Source organism: Lepidochelys kempii, chromosome 10, assembly GCF_965140265.1.
Source record: "Lepidochelys kempii isolate rLepKem1 chromosome 10, rLepKem1.hap2, whole genome shotgun sequence".
NCBI classification, from domain to species: Eukaryota; Metazoa; Chordata; order Testudines; family Cheloniidae; genus Lepidochelys; species Lepidochelys kempii.
In genome coordinates, this window is record NC_133265.1 from 77,533,677 (window position 1) to 77,549,362 (window position 15,686).

The 15,686-nt window shown below is 45.3% G+C and overlaps 1 protein-coding gene across 5 annotated transcripts in view; it reads left to right on the forward strand.

Annotated features, from left to right (window-relative positions):
* The window catches only part of LRRK1 (leucine rich repeat kinase 1), a 109,721-nt gene that overhangs the window by 59,244 nt on the left and 34,791 nt on the right, over positions 1 to 15,686 (forward strand). For all 5 annotated transcript variants that reach the window (XM_073304295.1, XM_073304299.1, XM_073304297.1 and 2 more), the window contains 8 exons: positions 3,120 to 3,249; positions 4,095 to 4,207; positions 5,469 to 5,683; positions 8,798 to 8,962; positions 9,938 to 10,110; positions 12,804 to 12,924; positions 13,172 to 13,331; positions 14,104 to 14,380. In XM_073304295.1, the coding sequence (XP_073160396.1) occupies positions 3,120 to 3,249; positions 4,095 to 4,207; positions 5,469 to 5,683; positions 8,798 to 8,962; positions 9,938 to 10,110; positions 12,804 to 12,924; positions 13,172 to 13,331; positions 14,104 to 14,380 (1,354 nt within the window). The remainder of the gene's footprint in view (positions 1 to 3,119; positions 3,250 to 4,094; positions 4,208 to 5,468; positions 5,684 to 8,797; positions 8,963 to 9,937; positions 10,111 to 12,803; positions 12,925 to 13,171; positions 13,332 to 14,103; positions 14,381 to 15,686) is intronic.

Here is a 15,686-nt window from a genome sequence, read left to right on the forward strand (position 1 = left end):
AGAGTCACGAGGACTGAAATGCTTTGTTCAAACCCAAGTTATTGGGCTCAATACAGGGTTAACTGTATTGAGCCCAATTAACTGGGTGAAATTTAAAGGCTTGTGATACAAAGGAGGTCAGACTGGGGGATCTAATGATTCTTTCTGGCCTTAAATTCTAAGGAACCATGAAACTTGCAAAGTTTCCTCTCCGTGGAGGTAGAAGCTGCTGTCCAGCAAGTAATGTGTGTGTTCATATGAAGAAAATAAATCTCTGTTGTGCGTAAGATTTTCTTTAACTAGTTACAAATGAAAAGAGAAATAGCAGGATTTACCTAGAAAGATAAACGCTGTGACATCAATCCCGAGTGTAGAACATGTGGGAATATGACCCTGAACCTTTGTTCTAAAGAGTTTGTCAGCATCAGGGGCATCATATCCTCTCTGTAAAGCTATTACAACAGCTGGGGGCCGGGGGCGTGAACGGAGGACTAACCCCAGGGATGCTTTGAGCCAAAGATCTGTCCTGGCCTTACTACCAACCCCACCCCACTCAAATCCTCCGGCTATTCCAGTTAATGCCCATCTTCTGTGCCTCCTGTTGTCGAATAATGTGAAAAGAGGAGCTGAGAAGGAGAGACAAAAGGAGAGAAGGAGGCACTTTCGTCAGGTCATGGAGCAAGGGGATAAGAGGTGCATTTGTCAGTATGGGCTAGGTGATGTCGATCCAGCAATCAGCTGCAAATGGGGAAGGGTCTCAGCAAAAAGGATTGGTGTGTGTTATGTTGAAATAAGAAACATGAATGTTATAACAAGAAGATGGAGATTCAGAGGGCCAGACCTTCAGCCCTGCCATAGCTCCTTATGCTGCTCTGGCCGTGCAAAGGGACATAAAGCTAGTTTAACCAGCTCCCTGGGGATTCCTTGTGCAATGAGAATCCCCAAGCAATGCAGAGCCAGCAATGCAGAGCCAGCCCAGTCTTCATAACAACCCCTTCCCCTAGAAAAGGGGATGGGACCTAGTGAAAGGGGGTATGGCCTGAGCGCCATGGCTCTCTGACAGTCCCTAGCTAGAATGTCCCCTTTGATACGTGGGTATCTGGGTGTGACTAAACTTGGGCCAGGGGCCAAACCAGCTCCCTGGCTGGCGCCAGGACTGGACAGCCACAAAGATGGAGTAAAATCACCTTTGTCTCCCAGCTTCTCCTCCTGTCCCAAGTGCAGCTTGGTGAGACCAGAGGACATGACCAGGAGTTTAAAGGACATTTAGTGAAGACAGGAGTCAGAATGCATCAGTTTCGTACAAAAAGCTCCCTATATTTAATATAGTTTTACCAAGTAAACTGTTTACTTATGTCTAGGAAATTATTTACAGAGGATGATTTACGGATACTCAGTACACTAGGTTGATAAAACTCAGAATAAACTTCTTGCATATGTATGTGGTTGCATTTGTGTAGTTTACCCATCCAAAAATATTTTTAGGATGGGAATTCTTTTAACAGAAAATCCAGACCCAAGCCAGAAAAGTCATACATAATTCATGAATAAATAATTACAATTCATAAACACTTCGAGCCTGCTTCTAACATAACACACTCTTTTCTATCTAGGGTTAGGAAATGAATTGGGAGCATTGCTGCTATTTTTGGTAGTTACTCCTGTGTGTCCAGGATGGACTGAATCTGTCTGTCTATAGCTAGATTAGTTCCATTCATCCATACTGAAGAGGAGCAATAAACACTAAAAAGATTAAATTCATAACAAGTCAAAAAATGAGTGAACTGAACCCAGGAGTGTTGGAGGAGTGTTCATCCTCAAATTTAAAGACGTTAATTTTTCTTGTGATTCACTTTACTGGTACTTTCCTCAATTTCATTTTCACTGTGGCAATGCACAGTTAGTTGATGATCACTGCCTACATCTGCCCTTCTGTATACTTGGATGTCTTGAGGTGACGATCAGAACTTTATTCATATGATTTTTGCCATCAGGTGAGAACCACATTGTTTTATGGTGGTGTATGATGAAGGAGTATCCCTCTAACAATAAGATGGTTCAGTTGACATAATTCAAGCAAGTGTTCCCTGTTAAGTGAGCCGGTTTCACCTGTGCCCTTTATGTCTGTCGTGTCATGATTGTCTCTCCCCACCACAGCATTTATATCACCCATAACAATAAAAATATCATCATGTGGGACTTGCTGATGAGCTTCTGAAGACCGTTATAAAAAGTATCCTTATTGTCATCATTGAATTCTCTTGTTGGGACGTAGCATTGAATGATGGTCATTTTTATATAGCGTTTCTGAAATCTTGCTCATATCATTCTGTCATTCACTGGTTGACAGTCTGAAATGGCTCTTTGTGCAGCATCATTCCAGATCAATGCAGCTTCTTCTATGCCTCCATCTGGGGCCCTTGAGTAAATCTTAGCTTTATTGTTGCCTGTGGTGAGGGCCTACATTGACTCATCTGCCCACTGTAGTCACTGTCAGATCCTGCGGCTCGCTAGCTCCCCCTCTGTGCAGGGTTAATTCCATAAATTGACCTGATTCTCTGCTCACCCTGAACTCTTGTTGAGTTATTCACATGTAGTTATCAGAGAGTATTATGGCCACATTTTGGCTGCTCTTGTGAGAGTGCAGGGAACAAACTTCCCAGTGCTTGTGCTCCTTGCGTGCAAGTTATGGGCCTGGATTGGGCATGGATGTCATTGCTCGGACCGTGATGCATCTCAGAGCAGACGCTGTCCAATGAGGAAACACATGCTACTCCACCAAAAAAGAAAAATTAAATGTTCTTCTAGACACATTCCCATCAGTGACTGTGGAGACATTCGGTCTGCCTCAGTGCTCCACAGGTAGAAGGTCTCAGTTCACTGCTGGGGGTTTGCACCTCTACACGAGGGCAAAATCCAACAGTGCTGTGATTGTAAAAACCGTAATCTGGGCCTGGATGCTTTATTACCATTGTTTCTGTTGGTGGTCACTTGCTTTGCATGTATTGCTTCATGGTAACTAATTCAATTACCTAATGACCTTGCTGAAATGTTAAAGACCAACGGTTATTGGTCTAGAGCCTTGTGGCATGTTCTGTTTGCTTTCATCTCAGCATTTATTTTCTCTCGTGTTGTTTCAGGTCCCTTCTTGGAGTTTCCGGCATTCCTGAGTGACTCTCTGGAAATCCTGTATGTAAATGACAATAAGCTAGACACCGTCCCACAATCCATTTGCCTTCTGAAGGGTCTAACAGAGCTTTATTTAGGGAAGTAAGTACATGCCATGAAAAGCCACATTATTACTCTGCTGCTTTGACGACCAACCTTCTGTCTGAGACTACATCTACGCTACAAGCCGGGGGTGTGATGCCCAGATCCGTTTGATAGACTCATGCTAGCTCTCATTGAGCGAGCATGCTACAAATACTAGTGTAGACATGGTAACTCGGGCAGCAGCGAGCCACCCCCCAGTACAACCCCACCCAGACCCCGTGGGTACATACTCAGCCTTGCCACTGTTTGCTGCTGCCGTTGCTACTGCATTTACACCACTATGTTTAATGCTCTAGTCCGGGGAAAGCTAGCACAAGCATGTCTGCTTCAGCCCAATCTCCAAATGTAGACGTAGCCATAGAGTCGAGGCGATGAGCACATGTAAAGTCAGAGGGAGTTGAAGACACTCAGCAGCTCATAGGATTGGGCCCATAGATTTGTGTAATTAGGCTGGAGATTTTAAACTTTAAACTCTAGAGTAAGGACAGTGGTTGTAATGGGCGGAGCAGAGAACTGGATGCTGCTGGCCTGAATGCTAATCCTGACTCTCTACTGTCTCCTTCTGTAGCCTTGAGCTTTAACCATTCTGCCCAAGCTTCCTCATCTACAAACTGGAGATGATAATACTCACCTGCCTTACAGGGGTGCTGTGGGGGTTAATTAAATTTTACCAAGCACTTTGAAGATGGAAATCACTATGGAAGTGCTGAGTATTATGAAAATGTTAATGGAAGAGAGGGGCAGATCTTTGTGAAGACAGAATTGTGTAATATGGGAGCCCCTAACAGTAGCTACGTACTTACAAAGCCTGGTTGTTGGTAGATTGATTTATTTTCCAACAGTAACCCTGGTATCCGAGAGCTCCCTCCAGAACTTGGACAGCTGGCTAATCTTTGGCAGCTGGATGTTGAGGAACTAAATATCAGCAACATTCCTGCAGAGATCATAAAAGAGGGTAAGTCTGTATTCTACACGTATTTTAATAAATTCATCTCTTTGAACAGAGCATCAGAATTACTTTTTTTTTTATCATCTTGGACATGAAAGAACTATATCTGCATAGGGAATGTTAAAAGGAATTGCATAGGGAACTTCCCACACAGTGCAAAGTCAACCCCAGGACACAACAGGGGTCCAGGCCCTCTCTTGGCCATGGATGCTACCACACAGTATCTTCCAGTCTCTCCCGTGGAAGGGGAGGGGACACAGAGAGAGGTCCGAGTCTCTCTGAGGGGAGGAGAGGGGAGGAGAGGGGAGGGGAGGCAGGAAGAGATCTGGGCTGGTTCCGATTTCTTTGGTGGCAGGGGAAAGGCTGAGAGACCCCGGTTGATCTGCCTCACCCAGGGCCAGTCCTTGGAGATGGGGAAGAAGTAGCAATTGAATCTCTCAGCCACCAACATGGCCTGAAGTGGGGGCTGCATCTCTTCCTGGGGCTTTGGCTCCTAAGACACCGTGCAGCTGGCTCCCCATTTCCCAGAACGCTGTGAACCATCTCCTAATGCGGCCTCCTCCACCACTTCTGGTTCCAGACCCCCACCTTGGGAAAATTCTGGTTGCGCCACTGTTCAGCCCTCAGTGCAAAACGCCAACTATTGGCTCCGTTTACGAAAGATTTTTACGTCAGAAAAATGACCTGTAAATGCAACCTTTTGTTGGCAGTATATTATGCCAGAGAACTTTTGTGGTGGATTTTATAGGACTGCAAATAGTTTATAATACTTTGACAGCCCTTCTAAAGCATTTTTCAGTAATGGCCCAAAACATTGCAGAGTAACGTGATGGTGTAAGCTGTCATGTTTTTGACCAATTATAACAGCGTAGTCTTTTATTTAAAAAACCCTAATTTTTCTTAAATCAAGTGCTGTGGTCTAAACCTCGTTTTAAGTAGAAACATGAAAGTATAAGAATGTACTGAGTATTTGCCAATGCTGCATTAGTGTTTTATGTTTCCTTTGAGCTTTTGAAGAGTGAAAATGAAAGTATTTTTTTCTCTTTACACTGACTCACTGTAGCCTCTTGCTGTGTTGACTTTTTGGTGGGATCAGGTCTGTCCATTAGGAATTTCATTCCTTTTGTTTATTCGCTGAGCCCTTTCAATCAACAGAGAAACTGCCGTGAAAATACTTCTACTACCGGCATACCTGCTGCACTAGATTTTAAATGTGCCCTGCTGCACATTGCTAACCACAGGATATGTTCACCCTTTTTTCCAATAGGCCCTAAAACAATATTAGCATACTTGCGGGCACAGCTGCGCAAAGCAGAGAAATGCAAGCTGATGAAGATGATTATTGTCGGTCCTCCACGGCAGGGAAAGTCAACACTTATAGAGATCTTGCAGACAGGGAAAGCCCCACAGATGATGCACAGTGATGCCACCATACGGACAACAAAATGGGAGCTTCAGAAACCAGCTGGACTCAAAGCCAAGGTGAATAATGGTCAGAGATAGTTTGCTAGTGTAGAATGGTTTGGAGCAGGAAGGATCTCCAGTGCGTCATGTAGTCTGCCCCTTAAAACAGTAGTAGACTGACTTCATTACCCTAAACCAGACCTTGTAGATGGTGTTAATTTACTCTTGTGATTCACCATTCCCTTTGTCAGCTTGCTTCATTGTCCAGTTGTCTACATTCCTACACTGTAGTTAAAAATGTTTTTCTTATTACAGCCTAAAGCTCTTTCTTCTGGTTCACTCTTTGCTTGGTAGTCTCTGCCCTCTTTAAAACATCCTTTATTCAGTGCTTAATTTGTAATGAAAGACATGGCAGGGCTCAAGCAATTTTTTTTACATTCGTAACTGATACAGCAAGCTTGGAGATGCCGGGGCTATGAACTGCCAAGCCTAGAGGTGCCGGGCTCAGCTCTGGCAAGCCCTGGCACAAATTAAGCATTGCCTGCGTTAATCACTAGTCATTTCTCACATCTTCCCTTTCTACTAAACATGCCTAGTTCTGACAACCCTTCATCATTTTATTCTGGGCACTAAGGCCCAGATCCACAAAGGTATGTGGGCTCCTAACTCCCCTTAAAACCAAGTGCATCTAAGAGAGTCATCTAACTGCCTTTGATTTCAGTGGGTGTTAGGAACGTAACTCATGTAGGCATGTTTGCAAATCCCATTAGGTGCCCGTCTGCATCTTAGGTAGCTAGTTATCTTTGAAAATCTGACTCAGGGAACTGGTTGAAATCAATGGCCCTACTTGGCCAGCTTCCAAGTGGAAAATAAGGATTTGGAAGAGAAATGAGTGGTCATAGGCATAAGGCCTGCTTTGCTAGGTAATGTATTGACAAGAAGGAACCCTCTTGGGCAGAGAGAGCCTGGGGAGACCAAATACTGCCTTATAACCTGTGGCTATAGCACCAAATTCAGGACTACAGCAGAACAACTGTGTTCAAATCTTCAGCTGGCCAAGAGCTTTTCCCCCTAAACTGTTTGTTTCAAGACACTGAGCCCTCCCCATTTTTGGCAAACCTTATGCCATGTTTTAAATAGATGCTCACCATATGAAAGATTAAATCTGGCTCTGTGAGGCAAGCTCCTGTGGAAGAGAAAAGGGGACAGTTTAAAAAGAAAAATTCCAATAGCAAACAGATGCTGCAAAACATTTTTTAGATTGGTGGAAAAGGGAAAGACATTTCTGCCAGGCCTTTATGATAAAGCCCTATAGAGTTTAATTGGGATGAGACCAGTAGGATCCTACAGAAACGTAACCGAATTTACGGTACAATCCTATGGAATTTAATGGAGAATGATATTTTATGGCTAATTGAACTAACGTATAGAATTGTAAAGCAGGGATGAATTCTGTAGGGTTCACATCCGCTATAGGAATGTAAACATTTTCTATTTGGTTCCATGGAACTTTTCCTTAAAGCGGGGGTGTTTCTTTTCCATTCTTTCTAAGTTGGGTGCAGTGAGTCACAGCCTAGTGAAAGAACATGGAGATGTTTGTATTGAACAGAGAGCCCTGGAGATACAAACCTTTCAAGGATTAGCATCCATGGAGCACCCTTCGATTAACCAAGTTGTCTCCTGCATTTCTGCAGAATGCAGCCTCCAGGCAACACTTCACTGATCAGGAAAATCTAGTTTCAAGTCTTAGGCCTTTAAAGTGGAATTTAATATTCTGACAAAGTTATTGCCTGACCTGCAAAGGACTAGAATCCTATAAACAATGACCAAAGGGTCTGGTTCTCACCTCACTTACAATGGTGTAACTCTGTTATCTCGAGTGGAATCATTCCTGATTTACCCCAATATGAGATCAGTATCAGGCCCTATGTGGCCATAAGACTCTGCCTTTACTAACACTGAATTCCACCACAGGACAGTGGAAATGAGCCTTCTCCTTCAGTTGCATCAGAGGAGGCGGGGACACAGGGCGGTTCTCGGGCTCCCGCATCCGGGGCAGGGGAAGGGGCCCGGGCTCCCTGGCCTGGCTCTGGCTTCTGCCTTGGACGGGGCTTCGGGGGGAAGAGGCGCGGCGGATGTGGACCACAGAGGGGGCGGGGCCTCGGGGCCCCCCACTTTTAGGAGGAATCCATTGCCCCGGGCTTGTACGGATAAATGCATAAAAGATACTGAGATACTACACTGATGGGGGTTTATAAGCACCATAGATAGACTCCAAGCTGTAGGGGGCAGAATCATATGCAGTACTTTAAAACTTCCTATCAAATTCACAGCAGCCTGAATTTGAGAGTGCTCTTTTGGCCCACCTGTGGCATTACATTGCACCTGGCATCAGGGTTTCTAATGACATCCAGCAGGTGTTAATCAGTGGCATGAGAAGCTTTGAACGCCAAAGTATCTAGACAGATCCTGCCCTTGTGCAAGGTAAACTCAGCCTTGATGGGAATCGGGACTAAGGATACATCTACATTTCGAGCTGGAGATGTGAATTCCAGCTCAAGGAGACATACCATGCTAAAAATAGAAATGTAGCGGCAGTGGTAGGAGGGTCTGGTCGCCCAAGTATGTGCCTAGCGGTCTTGGACAGGACTGTGCTCAAGGCAGCTAGGCCCTGCTGCAGCTGCTCTGTTTTTGGCTCAGTAGCTCGACCACAGTTTACCTGTCCAGCTCAAGGTGTAGACATACCTTCTGTGGAATGAAAATGGTTTCTGCAGGGGGCTTCCCTGTACCCCAGCTCTCTATGATTCACTTTTTGGCTAACTAGCTTTAGCAAGTCTATCAAATATACCACAGTCAGGTCTGGAAACCGTGCTTATTCCTGAGCCAGTGAATTACATGGCTCAGAATCAGTCTTTCGTTTGTGCTGGAGCATTAGCTGGAGATTTACCAGTATCAGCAGTGCACCTATAGTCTTAGCAGGAAGTGATTCGTTCCCATTTCCCGCGTGCAAGTGGCAGCCACATTTAATAATTGCTTGTTGATTTTGATTTCCTTGAGGCACAATTGCAACATCGATACCGTTCTAATGGCATACAATATGCAGACACCTAGGCCTCAGTTTAGACTTCAGCTGTTATCGTCCCATGACGTCCTGTAGCTGTTTTATATGACCACTTCTCTTTGTCTAAGTAGATTGATTCCGTGGAATTCAATGTCTGGGATATCGGGGGCCCAGCAAGCATGTCGACAGTCAATCAGTGTTTCTTCACAGACAAAGCATTGTATGTAGTTGTATGGAACCTGGCACTAGGGGAAGAGGCTGTTGCAAACCTTCAGTTCTGGCTGCTGAACATTGAGGTAAGAGGTCCCTTCGGGTTGTGGGATTTTTTTAGTCGTATTTCTGCCCATCAACGGGGATGCTTTACCTTCATTTAGAACCTCTCTTAGAAGCTCATCTATCTGTGAATTTTATGTTGTTCTTGGGATATAAATTGCCATTGTACCATAGATAGGTCAGTACATTTAATGGTTTAAATTCATCATCTCTGCACATCAGAGAGTGAAACAAAAGCTGATTTGTAAATTCAGACTAAGACAAAGCTGCAAATACTCATTAGTGCCTAGTCACAGTTTGGTTTGAGGGGATTTCTAAGCAGTTTCTATCTTGTGCTGGTTAGTCGCACTTATTCTATTCTTCTGGCCCAGACAGGTTCTGTTTTAACATTTTTTAGTTCAGATACGTAGGTCTCCAGTGCTCTCTGTGGCTGAATTCCATTCCCATGCATAAAGATAGGTCCGAGCTACAGGGTTGAGATTCAGCGTTCAGAGGTGTTTGGATCTGGAGATTGAGTTAATACCATAACAGAGAGTGTGGTTACACGGGAACCCGGGGGTGTGACTGTAGCTTGTGCAGCCGTTTCCACGTTAGCTTTAATCGAGCTAGTTCAGGTATCGGAGCAGTGAAACTGTTGCGGCACGCACATAATTACCCAGAATTCCAGGGGGCTTGTAAAGCCTGTGCTGAAGATTGTTCTGTTGCAACGTCACTGAGCTAGCTAGAGTAAAGGCAGCTCTGGTATTTCTGCTTGACAGCGGATACCCATATGTGTAGCGTGGACGTACCCTGAGCTAGCCGCACAGTTTGATTCTAGATCCGAATTTCCCTGAAGTTCAAAGTTGTTTGGATCCAGGGGTTTGGTTCTGACTCTTCTCTACTAAAGTCTAAGCGATCCCATTGAGTTTGGTGAAATGTATTCCTTGACTTCTGATCACTTGTCAGTTCCGTACATTACATAGTCTGGGGCAAATCAGGGTCCATGTTTTTCCTTTCAGGCCAAAGCCCCGAATTCTGTCGTGTTAGTGGTAGGAACACACCTTGACCTTATTGAAACTAAATTTCGCGTTGAGAGGATAGCAACTCTTAGAGCATATGTCCTGGCTCTTTGTCGCTCTCCTTCTGGATCAAGAGCTACTGGCTTTCCAGATATCACATTCAAGCACTTACAGTAAGTACCATATCTCTTCATATCGCTGTGTATCAATCAGTGGGTTATACTTTATGGCCCCTAAATGTAAGTAGCTTTTGTAAATTGTATGTTTCCTTGGCAACAATAGGTCTAAAAACTCATTAGCTTTGTACTTCTTCTGTATATTGGATTTTTTCTGGTATAATTAGAGAGAAAAGTACAGCATGCTATAGTGGTCTCAACATGGGTCAAAGAGGCAGGAACTGAGTTCTAATCACAGCTGTGACCTTGGGCAAATCACTTACCCTGCCTTCATTGCATCTCATTTTCCTTCTAAGTAAAATAAGGATAAATTTTATTAACTAACTCACAGGGGAGTTGTATCCATTGAGTGATTAATGTTGCAAACACTTTAAAGATAAAGATGGCAACTGTTCTATAAAATCTAAGTATTATTACTGCCAATTAGCAATATACTAATGGGATTTGTAATATTTGCAAGATAAATGCCTTTATAACTTTACAAGACTATAACTACACATTCGTTGCATTCTCATAGCAACTAGGATTCCTGGTCATTGTGCTAGGTGCTGTACAAACCCAGAACAAAAGCTGGTTCCTGCCCCAAAGGGCTTACGGTCTACATCATTTTTTATTTTAGAAAGGCCAAAGAGTCAGCGACTGCTCATTATATAACCAGGTCATGGAGTTCAGCCCAACTTGCTCACGTCTGCGTGGTGTGAGAGTGCACTTGGGGAACGCAGAATCCTCGGGCTGGGAAATTGAACAGAGGACTTACGTTTCCCAGCGTGTGCGATTGCTGAGCACTATGCTGAGACAGCAGCAACTTGTCACTGATCCCTAACAGCTGGAAATTCCTGATATCTCCGGTGGGAACAGTTGACTAGGCCCAGAAGCTGATGTTGAATTCCCATAGCTGGGAAATGGGGTATTCTGCTGCACCAGCCGCTCACGCTCTGCACACACTGTCAGTGTGAAGATCTCTGCCGGGACATTCTGCATCTGGTAAACAGACCCTGCACTGAGCTTCCCAGCCTCCTGGTATCCTTCCCAACGTCAGGAAAGCCACCCGACGCTTGGTGTATGGCCTAGCTCCCGCTCAGACAGAGTTTTCACGCTCACAGTCAGGGCGGCTTCTTTTATCAGCGTGCAATAGGCACTGTATTTCCTAGCTGCACTAAAACTAGGTCCAGGATACACACTTGTGAGTCCAGCTTTTACCTGGGCCTACCCTGCATACAGTGCTGGCTGCACTCGCAGCATATCACCGAATTTACCCTGGTACCATCATTTCCTACTCACTCTCATTACAGCCACTCTTTTGCCACTATAAAGCAGCCTGCCCGGACCTCTCTCTCTAAAGGGAACTCCCTTCACCCTGACCCTGAACTCTAATTAATATTCTTGCTCAGACTCTCCCCAGCACAGTCTGCTCTCAGCTCCTGTCAGCCTCCAGTCTCCTGTCCAACTTTCCTCATTCATTTCCGCTTAGCTGGAGACGCTATGCCCACTTCCTTCCCCCTACCCCCACCCCAAACAATTTAATTCATTCACCATCATTCACCTGGAGCTGGCAGGAACACGGCTCCCCCGAGCACTACTCGGGGACAGCCAGAGTAGTTGCAGAATGCCTTTGTGTGGGTGAGACAAAAGCACTCTTATAGGCCATTCATTCAGCTCAGCCCGGGTGTGTGAGCGCATACTTTCCTCCATCCCCCTGCCCCCCACCACTCAATGGCCAGGGTTTAAAATACAGGATTTTCCTTTAAAACAAATTTCTTCCCTTTCCCTCCCTCCCCACCATATGTGGAATCCATAAGAAAGAGTCTTTATGGGGAAAATCAGAAGAGGAGTGCTCCTGTGCAGCAAACAAGGAGGCCAGGAATAGCATGATAGGGAGACAAGCATTTCCTAGGTGTAAGAGAGATGGAGAAGGCCAGCTTGTAAGGACCCAGCATAAAGGGGGTCCAGCCAGCTGCAATTTGTGCAGGATCCAGGGTGGGGGAAAGGCAGCTGTGAGCCACCATTCTAACTCCCTGAACCTGAGGCTGGCTGAACCAGTTGGACAAGAACGGTCGCCTATGGACTGCTGACATCTCATACTCCCGGCTCATCCCAGAGCATTGCCGATGCAGGGGCTGGAGATTGGATGGTGGAGCGCTGGATACATTGATTTTGTGCCACCGTGCCATTCCCCCGAGGGAGGGAGCTCTGTGTCCCTGAACAATGCACAATAGATGGCACTGGGAGGGCCAGGATCTGGACCAATGTGTCTTTTTCTCACATTTCTTGGTATGTTTTCCCCAAGCCAAGGACCCTCATTGAGAGCACCCTGCTCCCATCCCACCTCATTTATTCCGGCACTGGAAATTAGAAATTCCAAATAACAGATAAAGAAATAGTGGGTCCGTCTACACTTCAGTTAAACACCTGCAGCTGGCATGTGTCAGCTAACTTGCACTTGGGCTGTGGGGCTGTAAAATTGCTGTGTAGACGTTCAGGTTTGGGCTGAAGCCCCAGCTCTGGGACCCTCCCGTCTCTCAGGGTCCCAGAGCTCGGACTCCAGCCTGAGCCCAAGCATCTAGACATCAATATTACAATCCCATCGCCTGAGCTCGAGTCAGCTGACATGCAGAGTAGACAGGCCCTAAAGGAAGAATCATAACCTGTATTAACGTCTCACAATCCTTCCCCCTGGTTTTTGTTTGCAGTGAGCTATCGTGTAAGACCCTAGAAGGCCTTGATGGGCTCCGCCAGCTGATATTTCAAGTCACTTGCAACATGAAGGATGTTGGCAGCTTTATTTGCTCGCAGAAGCTTGCAGCGAGATTGGTAAGTATTTATTTTTTCTAATGAAAATTGTAGCGAACCTGGGTAATTTTTTGTTTTATGTTTTCAATGTATCAGCAGCCATAAACCAACAACAAAACAAGCAAACACAAATATTGTAAGTTATTTGATTTTGGAAAACAAACAAATTCATAAGCTTGCTTTCTCAAACATGTTTTTGAACCCAACTGCTGAGTAGTGTGATTGTTGTTTGGAATTGGTTGTGCTATTTTTCTTATGTGACTTACAGATACCAAGAAGTTACCTTAGTCTCCAAGAAGCTGTCCTAGCAGAACAACAGAAAAGGAGTCAAAATGATGACGTGCAGTATCTAACAGACAAACAAATAGAGCAAATCGTAGAGCAAACCCCTGGAAATGATATCAAAGACTATGAGGACTTGCAAGCTGGTATGTCTCGGGAGCCCATAATTGCTTGGAAGTTAACGTTCATTGGGATTTATAAATATTATGAGAATGAAAGTAGCTGCTGTTCAGATCGTTACTGTAAAAGATTCTGAGTCTGTGCAGATCTCTATTCAGGTGATTGGTAACAATCATGGGTAGTGGAATCGGTGTCTCCAGGAGGTCTCCAGGGCTCTAAAATCAAGTCACATTCCACCTACTGTCATTAAAAAGAGCATTCTTCTCCAAGTGAGAATCAGTCTGCTGCCAGTTTAGAATATGCTGTATTGTGCATGCTGCTAGTTTAAAGCACCATCTCTTTGTCTGCCCACATGCTGTGACACGTTCTCAACCAGTCCTGCAGAAATTAACATGGACATGTTTTATTAAACCTGTCTTGAGTTTCAAGTATGAAGGACCAGTCCTGCAATCCTCACCCAAGCAGTATTCCCACCAGTGGGGAACGCTGCACCCATGAGAACAACAGGATCAAGATCTGAGTTGGGGCAGGGGCAGAGATCTGAAGAAGAGTTCAGTGTAGTCTGAAAGCTTGTATCTTGCAAACAATAAAGATGTATTTGCAGCTGTGTTGCAAGAAATGAGATCTCGTTAGCTATAGCCTCTGCATGTAAATGCTATATGCTGGTTGTTGACTACATGCTGGCATGTTTTCGGGTCTGTTCCTTGTCTGGATGAAGTGATCAAGGCTTTCTTCTAATCTGCTGTCTGTAGTATTGTTATATAACACTGCTATCTTGCTCTTCTGGTTTTTTTACAGCCATCAGTTTCCTTATAGAAACAGGAACGTTGCTGCATTTCCCAGACACCAGCCATGGACTGAGAAACCTCTATTTCCTTGATCCAGTCTGGTTATCAGAATGCCTTCAGAGAATATTTAATATTAAGAGCTCAAAGTCTGTTGTTAAGAATGGATTGATCAAAGCAGAGGATTTCAGGATGTTGTTAGTTGGGACAGGGTTTACTGAACAAACAGAAGAACAGTATTTCCAGTTCCTGGCCAAGTTTGAAATTGCACTACCAGTAGCCAATAACAGGTACGTTGGTAATGATTAAGGCTAAGATTTTTAGTAAAGTACTAAGATTTTTAGTAAAAGTCACAGACAGGTCACGGGCAAGGAACAAAAATTCATGGAAGCTGTGACCTGTCTGTGACTTTTGCTGCTGCGGCTCCATGGTTTCCTCCTGCACCCGTCACTGGAACCCTGAGGAGGGCCCCCATGAGGAGGCTGTCGCCTGTCACTGGAACCTGCTGGGGCCCCGCTGGCTGCCAGCTCCAGTCCCGTGGTCTCAGAGGCTGAAGCAGAAAATATCAGGGAGGCCTCTGGAGGTCGGATTCCATGACATAAACGCAGCCTTAGTAATGGTCACTGGTGATGACTAAGCCAGGGCGAGAGCAAATGGTTATTTAGGTCGGGAATATTAGCCAGCCATGTCGCTGGAGGAAGCTTCCATAGTTGTTTGCAGACTTGTTGTAGCTTTGTGTGTCCCAGGATATGAGAGAGTCAAGGCAGGTGACGTAATATCCTTCTCTTGAACCAACTTCTGTTAATGGAAGGGACAAGCTTTTGAGCTACACAGGCCTGAAGAAAAGCTCTGTATGGACCTGAAAGTTTGCACCATCCACCAACAGAAGTTGGTCCAAAAAGAGATGCTGCTTCGCCCAACTTGTCTCACTATAGGTAGCTGTCATAATGAAGGAACTTGTCTCACCATCAGAAAGTATTGGACTATGTCAACTAGCTATAGTCAAAGATAGCAAAGACAAAGGCTATGTCCACGCTCGCAGGTGCTGACTTTTATTTTTCTGGGTGGGTGCTCCACCCCTGCTCTGTCCTGAAGCCCTGCCCCCATTCTGCCTCTTCTCCTAAGGCCCTGCCCTTGCTCCGCCCATTCCCACCCCTGCCCCACCCTCTCCCTTGAGACCCCTGCTCACTGATTTCTGCCCTCCCCTGAGTCCCTCCCGCTAGCCTCCAAACAACTGATCAACGGCCCCACCAAACAGCTGTGGCAGGTGGGGGCTGAACACCTTCTATTTTTTTTCTGTGGGCGCGTGAGCCCCATAGTACCCATGGCGTTGGCACTTATGTCCACACTGGCACTGGAGGTGTAATTTCCAGCGCGGATAGACATACCGGGGGGGAGGGATAGCTCAGTGGTTTGAGCATTGGCCTGCTAAACCCAGGGTGGTGAGTTCAATCCTTGAGGGGGCCATTTAGGGATCTGGGGCAAAAATTGGGGATTGGTCCTGCTTTGAGCAGGGGGTTGGACTAGATGACCTCCTGAGGTCCCTTCCAACCCTGATATTCTATGATTCTATGATACCTGTGCTGGCTTTGACTG